Below are 19,184 nucleotides of genomic sequence, written 5' to 3'. Positions count from 1 at the left end.
ATGTATTCAGGGGGTTGCTGGTGGTAGAAAGCAAAGGCATCAAGGCTAAGAAATAAAACATTTCAACCCTGGGCTTTATGTTTTCAGAGAAGTGTGTGTTTGGTTGGGTATTTTTTATTTTTTTATTTCTTTAGCTTTTAAGGGTTGAAAGTGGAGCCCAGAGGCAGAAGGTGAGCTACAAGCACAGGCTTAGGTAGAATGATGGGTGTCAGGTTTGTTTCTGTAATGCAGATTTGTTCACTCCTCTGCAGTGTCTTTTATTTTGAAAAATTTGCAGACTCACTGTTCAGTTCCTTTGTCTGACTTCCTCAGCAATAATGGTGCCCTTGCATATGTTGCATATGTGGCTAATGCCCTTGTCCCTTCTATAGTTTTATATTAAAAGATTCAAATTATTGAGTTAAATTATTATGTCTAATGATTATTTGGCTACACAATGTGAAACAGTCACAAACCCCATGCCATTTCTACTTCTAGAGGACTGAACTGAATTGCTTGAAGTATTCAGCTAGTTGTTTTTCATACTGCTTATTTTCTCAAGCACAACTTGTATCCTTTCTTATCCTAATGAAATACTTCTTTAAAATTGTCCCTGGCATCAAACTTCAAGGAAATACCCTCTGAAGTACCTACCTGTCAGGCATCATAGCAGCTAGGATGACAAGACATAAGGCTCAATACATGAGTGGGGCACAAGTGCCTTGGGAATCCCACAGGCAAATGGGAACCACAAAGAAGCCACCAGGAAAGTTGCAACCACCAAATACCTGCAGAGGGTAAGGCAAGTCCTGAGGAGTGAGCTGAATGGAAAAACTAAGATCAGGGTAATCAACACCTGTGCCCTGCCAGTGATCAGATACCATGCTGGGATAATAAGCTGGCCAAAGAAGGAGATAGAAGCCATTGACATCAAGACAAGGAAGCACCTTGTCTAGAAATCCTACCAGTGGCTGGACAATGCTGGACTGAAAGAAAGCGCAGAGGCACTAATCATGGCAGCACAGAAACAAGCTCTGAGGACAAGATCTATAGAGGCAGGGTCTACCACACAAGGCAAGATCCCAGGTGCAGGCTGTGTACAGATGCAATCCAGTACATAACTGCAGATGGCAAGATGCTTGCAGGCTGGGGAAACATTGAATGCCATAACCAAGTGGCCGGCATAGTATACAGGAACATCTAAGTCAAGTGTGGCCTTGAAGTCCCGAGGTCAAGATGGGACATGGTCCCTAGGGTCTTTCAGGTACAGACAGAAACTGGTGATGGCTAACCAACCGGACATAGTAGTGGTGAACAAGCAGAGGAGGAGAACGATATCAAATGAGAGCAACATCAGGAAGAAGGAACACAAGAAGCTGGTGAAATACAAAGGGCTCAAAGAACCTGAGAAGATGTGAAGAGTAAAGGTAACAGTGGTCCCAGTGGTAATCGGAGCGCTAGTTGCAGTGACTCCCCAGCTAGGCGAGCGGCTCCAGCAGATCCCAGGAATAACATCGGAGATCTCTGTCCAGAAGAGCGTAGCTCTAGTAATTGCAAAAAACAGTGCAGGACCCTTAAGCTCCCAGGCCTCTGGTAGAGGACCCAAGCTTGAAGGATAAAGACCGCCCGCAGGGGTGAGAGGGGAATTTATATATACATATATAAGCAGTCCTTCAGTGAGCCAAAAGGACTGCTTTATTCACTCTAAGTTCACTCTGCATTCAAGACTTTACACAAGAAATATAGTCAGATCCATATTTCTTGTCTCCTGCTTTCAGTGCTGACAGCACTTTATACGGAGGAAATTCTGAGCATGGAGATCTTTGGGGAAAGATTGATTCCCCTCATAGTATGCTCTGCCTGTGATTTCCACAGTGATAGATGTGTTTTATAGCACGCCCACCATATCAGACATACGGTGACATGAAATGAGGTTTTATACTCTGGCCTCAATGACATTTTTCCCAAAAATTGTTTCTCAGCAGAGTTTTTTATGCCTATATGCCTTAGGCAGCCACCTTATATACAGTATATCTCTTGAACCTGAGAAGAAAAGAAAGAGATTAAATTCGTATTCTGACCTGTTGAGTGATTTTACTGTGAAGCACCACATAACTAAAAGACCGGCTGTCCTAAAATCAAGTGAGGACCAGATGTTTTCATGTACAGCATGTGATTTACGGTGTTAGGGTTATGTTAAGATTTCTGATTTAGATTTTTTTTTTAAGGATAGACATGGCTGTATGTAAATGTCTAGTTTTGACTGTTTAACACTTCCATCTTCATCTCCAGTAGACTTATGTATATGTACAATCAGGACACAGCTATCTAGCTTGAAAAGCAGTGACTTTGTGTCAATGTACTGTTGCTTAAATACTTTGAACACCAAAGTTGCTTTGAAAATAGCAACTGACTGTGAAATGAAACCTGTTGGCCTATCACAATATTATGCCATGTCTTGAGGCATTGCTTCTCTTCGCTGCTTTCATTAATTAAATAATTTACACAGACTGCCTCTTTCCAGTGTTTGTGCAAAGTTAGTAACATGCTGGCTTCATACTTTTATATATTGTTCTTAGGACACATTCAACAATTTGCTGCAGATTTGTTGACTACATTCATGACTAGGGGTGCAACGATACTCGTATCGATATTGAACCGTTCGATACAGTGCTTTCAGTTCGGTACGCATATGTATCAAACAATACAAAATTTGTAATTTATTTTATCAACTTTCCTTCTGACGATGCTGTCTGTGTTGAGCGCTCAGTGAATCTGCGTTCGACTACTCCGCCTAGGCTGCACTGTCGAGCGCAGATCCACTGAGCGTTCAACACAGACAGCATTGTCAGAAGGAAGAGCGCAGGGCAAGCTAGCGAGACAGAAGTTAAGCTCTTCTAGGGCGACCGTGGCTCAGGGGGCTGGGAAGCGCGTCTGTAACTGGAAGGTCGCCGGTTCGATCCCCGGGCTCTCTGTCCTGGTCGTTGTGTCCTTGGGAAAGACACTTTACCCTACTGCCTACTGGTGTTGGCCAGAGGGGCCGATGGCGCGATATGGCAGCCTCGCCTCTGTCAGTCTGCCCCAGGGCAGCTGTGGCTACAACTGTAGCCTCCACCAGTGTGTGAATGTGAGAGTGAATGAATAGTGGTATTGTAAAGCGCTTTGGGTGCCTTGAAAAGCGCTATATAAATCCAATCCATTATTATTATTATCTCCTTGCAACATGGCAAATTGAACCTCCCCCACCCTCATTCAGATCTGGCATTTGGAATTATTTTGGTTTTCATGTGACGTATGACCCTGAAGGTAAGCGTGTCATGGACTAAAGTAAAACAGTATGTTGGATGTGCCACGCAATGCTCAATTACATGGGTGGGAACTATAGTGTGTTAGCGCAGTTAGCTCGTTAAGGTGTTGGCCGTCTAGCCCCATGCAGGGGTAGCTCGTTAATGGAGATTTGCCGTGTTGTCATTTGATGTCATTTCAACGAGATTAACGCTGACAGCACTAGTGGGAACACAACGAATATGACTGCACATTTACGCCGACATCATCCTAGTGCAAAGACAAGTGGAAGCAGACAAAAACAACAAGCATGCATGCTACAAACTTTACCCGAGTCATTTAGACAGCCATTAGCACATGATTCTCCTTATGGGGACCTGATATGTTTAATATTGTGGCGAGCTCAGACAACGAGGAGACGGAGGTGTCGTTTGGTCTTGCTTCCCGTGAGCTAGCCAGGGAGCACAGCCGTTTATTGACATCTGCAGAAGAACACTGCCGCTAGCTAACTGCTCAGCGCGGCAACCGCACAGCAACAACAACAACAACACACAGGGCGCCCTCTGACCCCGGAAGGACACACCGTCGCAGCGAGAGGGCGTCACCCGTCACTATGGCAACATAAACAAAACATAACTGTACAAACAGAACCCCGAACAGCCCTGACCCGCTACAATATGCTGCTGAGAATATAGCCCAGAAGAAGCGGATAGTATAGCTTTTATTTTGGAAAGAGCCATTTCTCTGTAATAAACTCTCTTTTCCAAAGTGATTCCTCAATCAGATACAGGGCTCCAAAATCGCCTGCCCGACGTCCCGGGGCTAGCGATTTTTCCAGTCGGGCTACCAAAATCTATATCTGCCCTGCCCGTAGGGCTATTGTAGGAAGGAAAAATATATGTCAATGCTTTTGCATTCTTTCGGAAATGTAGCTGGGTAATTATGTCACTGGCATCGGTGAGCCACTGTCAATATGTGACATATTGAAGTCGCGTTTGAATTTGCGCTTGTTTTTTGCTTTCACTTTGCAATCGCGCGAACTGTGTATAGAGAGCAACAGTACTGATTGGTGAGTGATGATAATTTGTGCACCAATTCCTCCGACATCGTCTTATCAATCGTTAGCTTACTATGCAAACATGACAAGTGAACTCTCCTGCAGCAAGCTTAAACATGTGAGAGGTTGATCGCGCAGAGAATCGCTGACCGTTATGTGTGTGTTCTGCTGAGCCAAATAAGACAGGTCAGGGTGAAGAAGTGACAGCCAAAGAAAAGCTTACCACAAAACGGAAAAGTTATGACAAATCAGACTATAAGGCAAAAAGAAAGTGCAGCTTTATGGTTTCATGGACAAAAGAATTTCTGTGACAGCAATATGACGAGCTATATAACCGGGGCTGCACATAAGTGGTCCGCAGGTGCACATAAGTGGTCCGCAGGTGCACATAAGTGGTCCGCAGGTGCGCATTCGCTGTCAAAAAACAAAACAAAACGCGCACAAGATATGAAGTTGCAACGCGTGTTTGCATACATAAGATTTTCTGGAGGAGGACAGACATTTGTTTAAAACTCTTAAAGATGTCGAAGAAGCTCCTTTAAGCAATTACTTTGGTGTTCCTCCACCTCCAAACAATTGTCAGAAGGAGTCCGAACCACAAAAGAAGCGCGTATTCTCGGAAAAGTGGTTGCAGGAGGTGAGCTGGCTTCAAACAAATGATGAACGCACAGAGATGTGGTGCGGAATGTGCCGTGAAAATCCCACTCTAGCGGACAAAAACAGTGCTTTTTATATGGACGCAAACGCGCGTTGCAACTTCTTATCTGGTGCGCGTCTTTTATTTTGACAGCGAATGCGCACATGCGGACCACTTATGTGCACCCGTGTAAATAACATAATGTTCTGCCGGGTGTGTTGTTGGTTTTCTCTCGATTTCTGAGTCGACAAGCGCCTTTGTTACTGGGACCAGTCATTTTAAGAAAGGCCCCCATTAGAACCCATGAGAAATGCAAGAAATGCATTATTGCTCAGTCTGCAATATCTTTCCCAGAACAAACACCAATTGCAAATAACATACTAAAAATAAACCTGAAAAATCTGTTTAGAACAGCGTACTATGTTGCAAAGAGTGAACTACCACTGGCAAAATTTAGCAGTCTTTGCAAACTTCAAAAAGCAAATGGCCTCGATCTTGGTTCCACTTGTCTCTTACCCGTGACTTCAGCGGAAATTTCAAATTCAGGATCTGACACAGACTGATTCATGTCCTACACAGTTCTTACAAGTTCATAGAAATTTCTGTTCAATTAGAACCAAGTATTTGAGTTGATGATTGTAATTTTTATACAATGTTGTAATTTGTTTTTCAACAATTTTTTGATTAATGTTTTGTTTCCTTTACAATATTATACTTTAATGTATAATATTGTAAAGGAAACAAAACATCAATCACAAAATTGCTCTCTTTTTTATTCGGGCTACTTACATTTATTTTGGGCTACCAAAAACTGAAGAGTCCCTGCCCGAAGGGCTACCAGGGATTTTGAAATTTTGAGAGCCCTGAGATATATTTATTTTTTTAATTACTTTTGTTTCAGCAACATTAAATTTAAAAACTGTACTTTTGAGTTAAAATATATATTTATAATTTTAATAAATGACAAATTAAAAAGGCATGAACATTTTTTTTGTATCGAAAAAATATCGAACCGTGACACCAAAGTATCGAACCGAACCGTGAATTTTGTGTATCGTTGCACCCCTATTCATGACGTGACTCTTCAATTCCACCACACCCCAAAGGTGCTCGGATAGATGGAGATCTGCTGACAGTAGAAGCCATTTGAGTACTTCTCATTGTCATGTTCAAAAATCCTATGATAGCCCGACGGGCAGGGCAGAGATAGATTTTGGTAGCCCGACTGGAAAAAACGTGATTCTGTGATTAGAAATTTGTGGTTTAAAGGGTGTATCTAATGAAATTTGTGTGTGTGTGTGTGTGTGTGTGTGTGTGTGTGTGTGTGTGTGTGTGTGTGTGTGTGTGTGTGTGTGTGTGTGTGCAAAATCATCAAATGAATGCTTCAGCCTGGCTCTGTCTCCTCAGATCGGCATCCAACTCAACACCTTTGGGATGTTACTGAATGGGAGATACGCAGCATGAATGTGGAGCTAACAAATTAGCAGCAATTATGAAACACAACGATGCCAGCGTAAATCATAATCTCAAATCTTATTTCCAACATCTTGGGGAATTGGGAAGAATCAGAAAATTTAGTTTCTCAGTCTTTAACAGGGCAAAAGTGATGAGGTTTTAAAAACATAAATACCTTGAAGTGAAGAAGAAGAATCATTTGACAAGAAGCTGCTTAAAGCATGTAGTTATCTGAAGATACTGTCACTGTACGTTTATTATTCATTCTTCAAACTGTTCTTCAAAGGTGAACTACTTTGGATATGTAACACAGTTTCACCCAAATGCCAGGTTTTCCTTTTGTAATGAGTAAAAGATGATATCTAAGGCCGTGCGTGGGATCCTTTTTATTGCTTTATTTTTTCTATTTTTGCAGTCCAGGCAAAGTCAGAGTGAGAACAAAAGCTTTTACCTTGAATAAATCTTGAAATAGAAGCTGACTTTGCTAAACATTGTTGTCAGCAGGGAAATTAAGATGAAGTTTGATTCTGTTGTCATAAGTGCAAATTCTTTATGCAAAGACTGCTCCCTTGTGATGAATAGTGAGCGTTTTCCCCCTTTTCCTGGAGTCCATTAATAACCACGTTTATGGGCTGTTGAATGATCCAGCTCTAGCTTGTGTTGCCTGGGCACGTCTCTGTCTCCCCGTCTTTCCCTCTATAGAGCAATCTATTTGTGCCTTGTTGAGGAAAAGTTAACAAAACCCCTTTTTCGTTGTCATCGACTCTTCATTAGCATTCATGATTGATAATGACAAGAGAGGAGAAAGTGCAGCAGTGGAGGAACAGGAGCACATCCTCCCTTAAAGTCATTCTGATTTGCCCTTCTGTTTTTTGATAAAAGATATTAGGGCTAATTAATCGCTATTCCTTGGTGAAGGTACCTAGAGCGCAAGCCCATAGACTGAGACAAGAGATGGTTGTCTGTTAATGAGAAGCTGTTAACTGTGGAGTGAAGGGCAGCGATGTTGTCTCCTGGGTAGACAGTGTATCAGATTACAGCTTTATTAAGGGAGGAAAGGTAGAAATGGGGGAGACAAGAAGGATATCTGCATTATAAGTGACACTTCACATAGTCCTTTGTCCCACACGCCATCAGACTGTTTAACTCCTCTCTGGAGGGGAGAGGGAGGGGAAACAGGAGGACAAAGGAGGGGGGAACAACTAAGCTGTAGTGCCTCTGCACCTCACTGTACAATACCTTGTGCAATACTTTTTGTAAATAGTCAACAGTGCAATAGACTCAATACTTGAAATGTGCAATTCACTTGTATTTTTATTTTTTATTCCTATTTATTCTATTTATCCCCTTTGTATATTTTATTTATATTTGTCTCTGTATTTATATATGTGTGTGTGTGTGTGTGTGTGTGTGTGTGTGTGTGTGTGTGTGTGTATATATATATATATATAACAGTTCTGTAACTGTAACTTCGGTCGTTGCTGTGCTTTTTTTGGAAGTCGAATTTCCCAGAGGAACCCACCCGAGGGATTAATAAAGTTCTATCTTATCTTATCTTATCTTATCTTAGTCATAATTTAAGTGTTAAATTAGAAGTCAGAATTTGAATTTAGAGTTCAACAAAGAGTAATATGTGGTCTTCTGTCCTTTTTCTCCTTCAGGGTTCATCTACACTGGTGACGTGGTCCACCGGATGCTAACAGCTACACAGTACATTGCTCCGCTAATGGCTAACTTTGACCCAAGTCTCTCCAGAAACTCTACCGTCATCTACTCTGACAACGGTAACAGCACTAGCATCTTAGTTCTGCACGATTGTGTAACACTTGTGTACTCCTTCCCGTGCACTACAAAATAAATGTGGCACAAAAAAGCATTTCAGTGAGCTAATTTGTGAAGAAACAGCGGGTTTGCTTTAAGTTTCCTGCAGCCAAATCTGTGGTTCATTTTGCTGCTAAGAAAAAGGAAGTAAAATTCTGTTATTGCCCATTGATTGCATTGATGTGTTGGTATTGGTCACCCTGAGGTTGAGTTTGCAACATCTTCTACACCTTGATAACCACTTTTGATGGGAAGGTGATCAACCTGTCTACAGACAACTGAAGTCCAATTTAGACCGACTGCAATCACTCTCAGAGAGATTTGTGAAAATTTGTAAATAACTGCAAACCAGTTTATGAGTTGCCAACACATTGCAATTAATCTGAGTCATTCTGAGCGAGTGAGCATAACTTGTCTCCAACACAGACATGTTGTCTCTTTGTCTGTTCTGGCTCGATTCAGCTGGTTACCAATGTTGTCACGTGCTTGTTCACAGAGGGTGGTGTTGTTACTAAGGTTCTCCTTCTAATATGGTTGGTCTTTACCTTACCATATCAGGGTGGTTAATATTGTAGGCGAATATTAGCCCATGGGTTTCATTTAATTGACATCCAACTAAACAAAACTCATGGTCTACTTTTTTAAAGTGGCCTCATCTCATTTTTTATTTTATTTTATTTTTTTAAAAGCATCACCACATCTAGACAAGAAAGTATAACTAATGAGTTATCAGCATAAGTTAGCACTGGCTAGCTAGCTTGGTTAGCGAGTAGCACCCATAGTTCACTGTGATAATTATTAGCATCCTAATTTTAAGGAGTAAACAACAGAAGCAAAGCATACATGGAGAAAAGTCAATTAAAGGCATGAGCTATTTTGAAAATAATCCCAATCCATATATTATGAACACAGAATTAGCTTCAGACACTAAAACTATATATTATACTGTAAACATGGTTATTTCTACTATAAGGTTGTGCATTTTAACACGAGACTTTATAGTTTCTCTATAGCCTGTAGCCTGTGTAAGAGTTTTGCTCATATATAAAAAGTACCTTGCTTTATCAAGGCTTTCATTTGATGAAAATGACCCAGAAATATATTACTGTTGTTTTATCCCTCAAGACATTTTATTGCATTGTATATATCAAAATACAAATTGCTTACAACACTGCAATATGTATTTATGTCTGCTTCCAAAAAAAAGTATTTATTATATAAAGCCAGGTAATCTTAAAGTTAAAGAATAGATTTTATGGCTAACAGTGTTTCACAGAATCCTCCAAGATCTTCTTAAGACCTCCCTAAATTCTGCTTACTGCCTTTAAACTAAAACATCGCCCTTCCTCCGTATCTTTTCTTTGCTATCTGTGATGGTTGTTATCCGTTCTGTCTGTCACTGCTCTGTGATCCGTGTGCAGCAGTGTGACTGACCAACTGTGTGACCTTCTGCAGTGGAGCTCATCAGACTTTAACCAAACTGGCAGCCAATCGATTCTCAGCCTGCCTGCTTCTCAGCGCTGCGTCCATCAGTCAATGTCCTGCCAATACAACATAAGAACTGCACGGTCTGCCGTGCTGTGGAGGAGGCAGCGCCTCCATTAAAAAATGATAAAAACAAGTTTTGAAGCTGCTTGATGAGGCGTTCGCCGCAGAACCATATTGTTTGTTCCACACAAACTAGACTGTGGAGGGTGTGTGAAAACTTTGCTGTCAAATGTTCAAGTTTCACAACTTTCACTTGATGTTGTTAATTGAAATCTGCTAAATAAAGAACGCATGTGATAGGACTGTGAAACTGAAGAGCTGAAGTTTATTTACAGAGGAGTTTAATGTTTCTGCACCTCAGCTGACTCTTGTGTCCGGCGGGACCACAGTGACATCACTGTGATAAAAATAAGGCTGATTGATGCAACAGACGGGCACGTATTAATCCACCGTTCAGTGATTAACTTCACAGCACCATCAGCTGCTGTTCAATTATTACATTTTTTATTATATTAAAAAAGGAACAATAGTACCAACCCAGGATCAGAGTCACCAAATACACCACCCTGACATATATTGTTAAATATTTTAGATTCCTGTTGCTGTTTTTTTAATAGTCTAATCCTGAATGACTCCCTTACACTTCTCATGTTTCAGGTGGTTGATATGGCTGTCCAGTCTTGAAAAAGTATATCTAGAATAGCAACATGTCCAAGAATACACACATCTGTCACTCACAATTAGTGCAGTCCCGTAGCATTTCCTCTTATTGATCAGATTAACGTCTTTGTCCATTCAAAACATCCTAAATCCAGCAAATGTGAGTGTTGCAATGCTGTAACGCTCCGGGAAGCACGTCAGACTACACTCGCTGTTATAGAAGAGTCCGCGTGGGTTTTCTCATCAATACGCTGACAGACAGATGAGGCAAACACTCGGTGAGCTGCAGCTGAGAGAGCATCAACATATGGATAATGAAGTGGCCCTGAGTGACATCGCCTGGAGAAGTCTTTATTGATATTATCTCACTGGATAAGCTAAAGAGTGTATTACAATCTAGATAAACTGCTTAAGTGGAGATCTTCATCAATGTTTTCTGGTTTTATCAGATACCAAGAAGCTTCTCTGCGGCATGGCTTCCATCTGAGCTGGAGTCCGGGTTACTCGTACTTGTAGCAAACTAAGGCAGATTGCATCAAATTTGTGATATGGCCAGTTTACGTTGCTTTATGGAAACAAAAGTGCATATAAAATGTTTTTAACTGGATAGTAGAATCTGGAAATTGCTTCTTCACATGTTTACCTTCAATAATTCTGTCATCTTGACTGTCTTGTTAATCTGCCATTGCATTCCTGACAACATCTGTTGAACATCTGTGCATCACTCCTCAGATGTATTCATTTTTTTCCCTAAGCCAAAAAATGACCTAATCGTTCTGGTGTTACAGGCTGGATTTGTTTCTTTTTTTGCTTCTTTGTTCATACAGCGGGTTAAACTTGTAACTGAAAATGGAAACAAGGCCAGTGTGTACTCCCTCCACACCTCCTCACACACTCTATATTTTTAGAAAGGCAGCCCCAGATAGCACGTCAGCCTCCCCTCCTGAACTCAATGCATTTTAAGCAGACTTATATTAAGCGTAACTCGTACTGACTGAGTAATCCCGCTGTGCCAAAAGTTAATAGCAATTTAGTGCACTGGCTTCTTACTGTATATTTAATGCCTTTCTCCTCGAGGTTGTTAAAATATTAGTCACATGTTGTTGTCTAACCCCCCTCCCCTTCTTTTAACACAAGACGCATCCATGTCCAGTGCCAGAGGCCATGCAGTAAACCACATGTAATTTATGATGGGGTTTCCTTTCCGACCAGTCACCAACTGCCAGCAGGGAAGCTAAAGCTCGCCTTTACTTTGGATGGACTTGCTCTGTCTGTGTGACGGAAAAATTGATTGGTCGCATTAACAAACCTTTATTGCCCTGGCATCAAGCCAAATGACTAACTCTGAGGGGACGAATGGCTTCCACATCAGCGGGTTCTCCGAAGTCCACAGTAAATTAAAATAGTGTTAAAAGTAATGCAAGGCTGGTTCTCTGGAGGGCAGAGCTGTGAGTCTGGTGCTAATTTAGTACTTCCCCGAATGAAACCGATGCATCATGGTGGTGGCTCCTGGTAATGAACTTCAGTTCACTTCAATTCAATTGTCTCACGGCGCTTCATACTGTAAGGTAAAGACCCTACACTGATACAGAGAAAACCCCACCAGTCAGGTGACCCCCTATGAACCAGCACTTTGTCGACAGTGGGAAGGAAAGAAGCGTGTCCTGTCTGGCAGCTTTTGTAAGATTTGAAGTTACAGAATTAAGTTATAGTGTAATATATGTTCCCTTGTTTATGCATTTATTCAAACGCTATGCATTCTGTTTACCTGGTAGAGGTGTCAATGATGTTCACCAGTGTTTATACATTAAAAGCTGCACCTGGATCAGTTCAGTAGTCTTGTTGTTGCTACTTCACTGCTTCCATCTCATTTTTCTGTACTACTACACGTTGGCGATTGCTCTGAGCCTTTTCAGTTGGCAGTTTTCATTCTGTAACTTTAGGAAAGAGTCATTTATGAAAAACTCTCATTCTGGTGAAAACTGCCCGACTCACACTGTCTGTCACAGTAACGGGCACGCCTTCATTTGGTTCTGTCAAAAGCTTCAGTATCGTTGCCGTTTCTTTTTTCTCCAGCGAAGCTTTTCAACATCACTGCTTCAGTGTTCAGATCTGAGAAAGCAACAGAGTAAAACAAGTACATGCTATATGCAGACAGTTACATTCACTGGTAACTGAATGTAACCAGTGAATTACTTTAATCTAGCCGATGCTGTTTAGCAAAAGCTGTGAAAATGTTTTCACTCTTTCTTTTCTCTCTTCTTTCTCCTTTAAGGAACTGCTCTGGTTGTGCAGTGGGACCACGTCCACCTGCAGGACAACTACAGCCTGGGAAGTTTCACCTTCCAGGCCACATTGCACAAGACTGGTAGGATCGTCTTCGCCTACAAAGAGGTGGGGAGAGCGAGATCTCACAAAAGCTCAGCTTCTTACTGCGCTCATTTCTGTTTGTTTCTTTTTCTGACAGCATCGTCAGATAGTGGTTTACCTCACTGTTTCTAGAGTCAGAACTAAACATTAAAAAAATAGCATTCAGTTTTCATTACACCCCCTACTTGGACCAGTCCCTGAATTTAAGTTCTCTTTTCCACTTAATGTATCTCTCTCCAACACACAGCATCACGCCGGTTATTTCTTACCATTCTGCTAATGGTTTTTATACTTTTTTGGGGTTTGTTTTCAACTAAAAGTCTTGACAAAATTGCCAGTAAATTTAAATTTTTCAAAATTGCACACCAATTTTTATTTACCAGATACTTTCAAGTAGCTATTTTCAGAAAAACTGACACACAATCATCAAGAAAAAGATAATATTACTTACATTTAAGTGGCCTATTTCTACCTATTTTCTGTCACACATATATTTTCAGATTAATCTATTTATAGATGTTCAATCGGCAGAAGCTCATCATACATACATCTTATACGAGATAACGCCTCCAAGCACGCTCCTGGTTCTCAACTATATATGTTCCCCCAGTTCTACAAGCTGTTCGTTCTCATTTACATGCGCCACCCTGCTTCCCCTTTTTAATTCTTGAACTTCTTAACTTCTATTTAGTACATGGGGATCTGCCAGGCCCGGGAGCCGCCACCAGTCCTCTTCAAGGCCTTCCCCAAACCGCAGCTCAATTCATGTCCAAGCATTCACCTTTATCTACTAAAACGCTGTCAAACCTCATACGAGGATGTGAGCCCAGCGAGTGAAATGTTTTTATACTCTTGGATTTGTATGAGGTCATAGATAACAGCAGCCCCACACTCCTGCTATTCAAACCTCCTGCTTACGAGGGGCAGCCAATCAGAAGACAGTTTGCTTAAAGGAGAAGCTTAAATGTTTCAGACAGAGGATGAACTCAAGGTCTGCTCCACGTCCCAGTATAAGATAGATACAGATTATTTTGAACTGTAAATCGTACAAAGTCTGTAGTAAGAATAAAACGAATGATCTGATAGTGGCCACAAAAGGTCTCCTTAAAACCGTAAACACACACAATCTGTTTCCCTGATGTTTCTTTTAACAGTATTACTCATTTCTAACATTTGGCCCTGCCCTGTTGTTTTAGTTCAGTGAACAAATACCCAGTGTTGATGTGTTTTGACTAAAGGAGCGATGCCAAAGTGACCGACAAAATGAGTTTCTCAAGTTTAATGGCAGCTTCTCAAGAAAAAAATCAGTTAACGCCTTACCAGCTTTTTCCATATGCTTGATTAGGTTTTGGCATAATCTCCACTAATGTTACAAACTCTGGGTCACTGCACGCCCTAACCGTGTCCGTTAATATCCACATTTCAAAAATGTCTTGAAAAACAACCTAATTGAAGAGAGAGAAAAGAAAGGTCATGAAAAACCTGAAGAGCCCGCTGTTGGAGTGTGAAATTTCCTAAGCCATGATAAGATAATTGCAGTGGTTATAACAGCGGTGCTGCTTCTTTTATGCTCGAGCTCGCTTATGTAATTTGTTATTTTTACCTATTAGAGGATCTGATCTGAAGGCTGCTGAACTTTTTTCTCCTGTTGTTTCACATTAGGCTGGCATTATTATGGGTCTGAAAAGAGCAGTGTGACTATCAGTCGTGATCTGTGTGCACATAACCTCGATGATTACGAGTTAATGTTGAGTACAGCTGAGCTACTATGTACTTTACGTCACTTTAAATTCCTCCTCCATACAAACTTTTGTTGTGTTTAGCTGCTTTTCTGAATTAGTGTGTACGATCAAAATACTACATTTTACCTTATATAGACTTCTGTTTTTCTATTTGTAAGTCTTCACAAAGCTGTTGCTCATTTCTGTCCCATCTGTGCCTGAAATGTTTATTCTATGCTCCAAAGATAGCCATATGCTTGTTGAAGTAGCATGTTGCCTCAGCAGATTCCTAAAGGAGATTGTCAGCACTTCTACGCTGCTGTGGCCTGTTTGCATTTCTCAGCCTGTCTCAGACTGATCTTCGTGGTCATGGTGATGATTTCCCTTTTTCTATTTCAGATCCCCGTTGAGGTGTCACAGATCAGCTCTGTCAATCACCCGGTGAAAGTTGGCCTGTCTGACGCCTTTGTGTTGGTCCACAAGATCCAGCAGATACCCAGTGAGTCTCAAAATCAATTCAATGCCCTAAAATTTCTTGTGCATATTAAAATATCTGGATAAATCCACATGCTGTCTTTGCACCATGTTTGGAGTTCACATTGTAGAGTGGCTCTGAAAAATGGGATTCTGACTAGCTCATGAGCTACGTAGAGGTATAAAAAACAATTCAGGACTGGATCAATGTCTGTGTAGCATCTGTGGCAAGCGAAATGCTATTATATCAGATTTCAGGGTTTTTGTAGCAGCTCATTATAGCTCTTTATTTCTTTTAAAGCCTCTTTTTCTTAGTACTCAAAGTCGTTCATGAGGAAAAGTGAGAAAAACAAACTACAAAGCATAAATAAAACTGCAAATAAAAACAGGAGCTTAGCCAAAGGTTACATTTCAGTTAGTGTAATAAGAGTTTAACTTTGTGTCACAGCTCTCAGTTCAGCCTCATCCATTTGGCTTTAGCTCCAGCTTGTCACCACCTTTTCTCCCCACTGCTCTTCAGCCTCAGTGGGCACAGCTCCACATCTGCCTGTTTCTTTCTTTCTTTTTATTTCCAGTTACTGTAATTTAAGCCCATTACATTTAAAGCAAATGCAGGAGAAACACTTCAAACCTTTTCATTCAGAGTCAGACTCTTTCGCTCTCACCGGCTCTGATTCAAAGTCTGCTGCAATAATGAGTTGTCAAAGGTGATTTATTCAGTAATTTAAATGGTGTTGTGATTACATCTGTGAAACTTGGATAGCGTTTATTTGTCAAAGTTAATATCTCGGGGCTTTTTTCATCCTTTCAGCGGCAGCTTTAAGTTCTCCGCAGTATGTAGTGAGAGTGGTTGTTTTGTAAGTTTAGTTTGAGTAAAATAAGTCTCACAAAAAAACACATCCTCTTGGCATGGTAAGAGTTTCCAACTTTGTTTTCTGGCATGTCCCAGGGTCTTTCATAGAGGATCTCTTTGCAGAAGGCTGCGGTTGGCACTGAGAGATTTGAATATCAAACCAGTTAGCACAGTCCTCCTAGACTTTATAAACCAAACTGTCTTTGATGCCTCTGACACAGCATGATGAAACCAATGTGTGCAACTGCTGGGCTGTGGAGTGATGAAATCTTGAATGGAAGCATATTGAGACTGAGGTGTTGTGTCGAACATAACTCGTGTCTCCGAGGAGTGTGTGTTCTTGTCTTTATGGCAGATACTTCATTTCTATCAGGAAAACCAGAATGCTAAAACAGTTTCGGTGGTGGCATCAAAATGAGGAAACTGTACTTCTTTTCGACACAGACGTATGTTTTTCTTGCCCATATTTAAATCATACAAAGTTGTTGTTGCACGGATCATATGTAGCTCTACTACTTGAAATTCGTCACGAGTTTCCAAACATTAAAGGACAAAGACAGAACCAAATCCTATTTCAAGCAATAAACTAAACCACAGCTATCCCTGACAGATTTTATCATCTATCATTAAATTCATTCCTCACTTTATATTTTGTTTTGAAACCTAAATCCTGCAAATGGGTTGTAAATAAAAAACATTTTTAAAAACTTTCCTAGCAGAAAGGAGACAAACACACATTTCTGCTGCTGTACTTTAGATTTTGACCAAAACAAAAAAGAAATATTGTTAGATTCATAAAGACACAGCTTAAATTTTGATAAATTCACCACAGTGAATTTTAAGTCAAACAGATGTGATGGTTAAAATGCAGATTTTGCAAGTCAGTCACCTGATCTCGACCCAATGGAGCATGCTTTTCAGTTATTAAATACAAAACAGATGCAGAGAGACGCACAAGCAGCAACTGAAGGTAGCACAGGTAAACACAGTCATGCACATTGACATTGACATTGCAAAATTAGGATTGTGAATAAAAATTCCTAAACTGTTCATGCAAAATTTTTGTAAAAACTCCTTGAATTAAAACTGAAAGTCAAGACTTAAATCATATTTTTATTGTTTGATTTAAAATCCACTGTGGTTGTGTACAGAGGTAAAACTACAAAAACTGCATCTTTGTCTGAAAAATTATGAACCTCTTTAGTTTTAGTCCATGACTATTCAATAGCCATAGGAGGGCTTTTGTGAATATCACCCGTCTGCAGTGACTGTAAAGAAAATCAAACTCTTCCATTAGCTGAAACAAACAAGGCTTTGTTTTCTCACAGATGGTATTTGCAGAGTGCACTGACTCATGTCCATGTTTGAAGGAAAAGGGCAGTATTTGCATCCTGCACCTGTCAGTCCAAAGGGCCTGATGTGCTTTATAAACTGCACAGCAAGACTCTGTGGAGAAATTGAACGATATTGCCTGTACAATCAGAGATTTTTCATAATAATAAAGAAAACTATTGGAAATGACCTTTAATAGGGAAAAGGAACTAACCTTTAGAAAAAGAACAAATCAGCAGTAATCATGAAAAAATTAGGATGATGTATGGGAATAGTTTATATGTTACATCAAGTCTCCCTTTGTTCTTGCACATACAATCGAAGTGCAGGCTGCAAAATAGTGAAATCCAAAAAAATATTAGACTTTTGATCAATCTGTACTCCAGATCACACAACATGAGCCATGTGCCAACATTTTATATTCTGCGGTGACTATTTTTAGCTGATAATGCCATTCGAACCCATCACCAGCTATCAGGAGGGAACAACAGCTAACAACAACACCTAATAGCAACTATGTGGCGTGATCTACTGGCAGTTAAACCCTGTAATCTTACAACTTAAAACCTTAAGAAGAGATGAGCTCTCACTTGTCCTTTGGAGAAATTCCTAAAAAAAAAAAAAACATACAATGAATTGCTACCAGAAGTCATAGCATGCTATTCCAATCAAGCTGAACGTCCTGGTAATACATTTTGACATATTTTCACAACCTTGTCATGACAGATAAATAAATGTATTCTAATGGATGCTCCATAAAGTGCATTAAGTCATAATAATATAGGGGGAAAATGTAAAAAAAAAGTTTGCCTGCAGCCAGTTAGATTATACAACATTATTGCATTTTTTAAGCTCAATGAATTTTTACCCATGGGCAGACCAACCCACAGCCCATCCAGTAAAGGAAGCGATGAGTGAATATATTTGTGGGTGTCCTGTGTAATTAACAGGTCAGATACAAGCACTTATTACAACACAGACTGTAATATGCTTTTAATGCTAGCTTAGACTTTATCATTAGTCACTCTTAAAATGAAGCCAAAACCACCTCAGCCATTTTCAGATCTTTGTTTCTGTACCTGGATTATTTAATCCGTGTAAACTAGAGAAATCTGTGGTATTCTGTTTACATTCATTAATGCTCAATAAAAAGTCTTCTAACTATTAAATCAGGTTTATAAAATGTGCAATTGAAAAAAGAAGTACAGTCCAGGTTAGCAACACTGTTTACTGTCTTTTCAGGATGTTTGAAGATAATTTAACTAAGCTTTTTTTTTTACATAATTGATGACGCATTTATGCAAACTGGGCTTTGTCTGATAGTATCACTGAAGGTAGCTAAATTCTCATTAGGTGTTATTTATGTTGTTGTTGAGACCAGGCTATAATTGATTTAATTTGTAGCTTCTTATCACCTTAAACCACAGATCGGAGAAGCTATACAGTCTGCCCAGACATCAGCAGCCTCAGGCTGTGGAAATGACCTCTCTCTGGCCCACACCACACCATTAGGCACCTGATAATCCTTTAGCTGTAGGCAAAAGGAAGTCAATCACCAGGGGAGCAGAGGAGGGGAAAGGAAGGGCGGTTGTATTCTCAGGTTGGGCTGAGCTGGCTCACATTTTGCTGCTTTGATCAGCCGTCCTGTCTGTAATCAAAATAAGCAGTCTGCAAGGAAACAGTGTCGTACCACATGAGGGGCACAACAATTTCCACACCAAGAGTCTCTCAGTCAAGTGGAAAAAAAGGAACCTAGTGCAGAGAAGTTATTCAAATGTGTCAAATGCAAGGGTGTTGTAAAAGTTTAAAGGACTTTTGTGGTGCTATGTAACTGACTTAATCTAAAGAAGCAACAAGGGTAGGATTCAATTTCTTTGGATTACAAATCAGGATTTATCATACACAATGATAACAGGAAATAATGTGACAATCTTTGCCATACGAGCAATCAAAATTTGACATAAAGAATTTACTTTTTATTTAAGTTGCTTTTCCTGCCCCCTCTTCTTTCTAATGTACTGTGTGTTAACGTTGGCTGTGTTTTGAATATAA

The 19,184-nt window shown here is 40.3% G+C and overlaps 1 protein-coding gene across 1 annotated transcript in view; it reads left to right on the top strand.

Annotated features, from left to right (window-relative positions):
- plxdc2b (plexin domain containing 2b) overlaps nt 1-19,184 on the top strand; it is a 113,329-nt gene that overhangs the window by 70,921 nt on the left and 23,224 nt on the right. Inside the window, exons 5-7 of the mRNA XM_085468227.1 lie at nt 8,075-8,197; nt 12,658-12,776; nt 14,873-14,972. Of these exons, the coding sequence (XP_085324353.1) occupies nt 8,075-8,197; nt 12,658-12,776; nt 14,873-14,972 (342 nt within the window). The remainder of the gene's footprint in view (nt 1-8,074; nt 8,198-12,657; nt 12,777-14,872; nt 14,973-19,184) is intronic.

The sequence above is a fragment of the Copadichromis virginalis genome, linkage group LG9 (assembly GCF_057382275.1).
Source record: "Copadichromis virginalis isolate Kocher_CV1m ecotype Utaka linkage group LG9, C_Virginalis_male_GT1.1, whole genome shotgun sequence".
In the NCBI taxonomy this organism is placed as follows: Eukaryota; Metazoa; Chordata; class Actinopteri; order Cichliformes; family Cichlidae; genus Copadichromis; species Copadichromis virginalis.
This window is presented reverse-complemented; position numbering and strand designations above follow the sequence as displayed.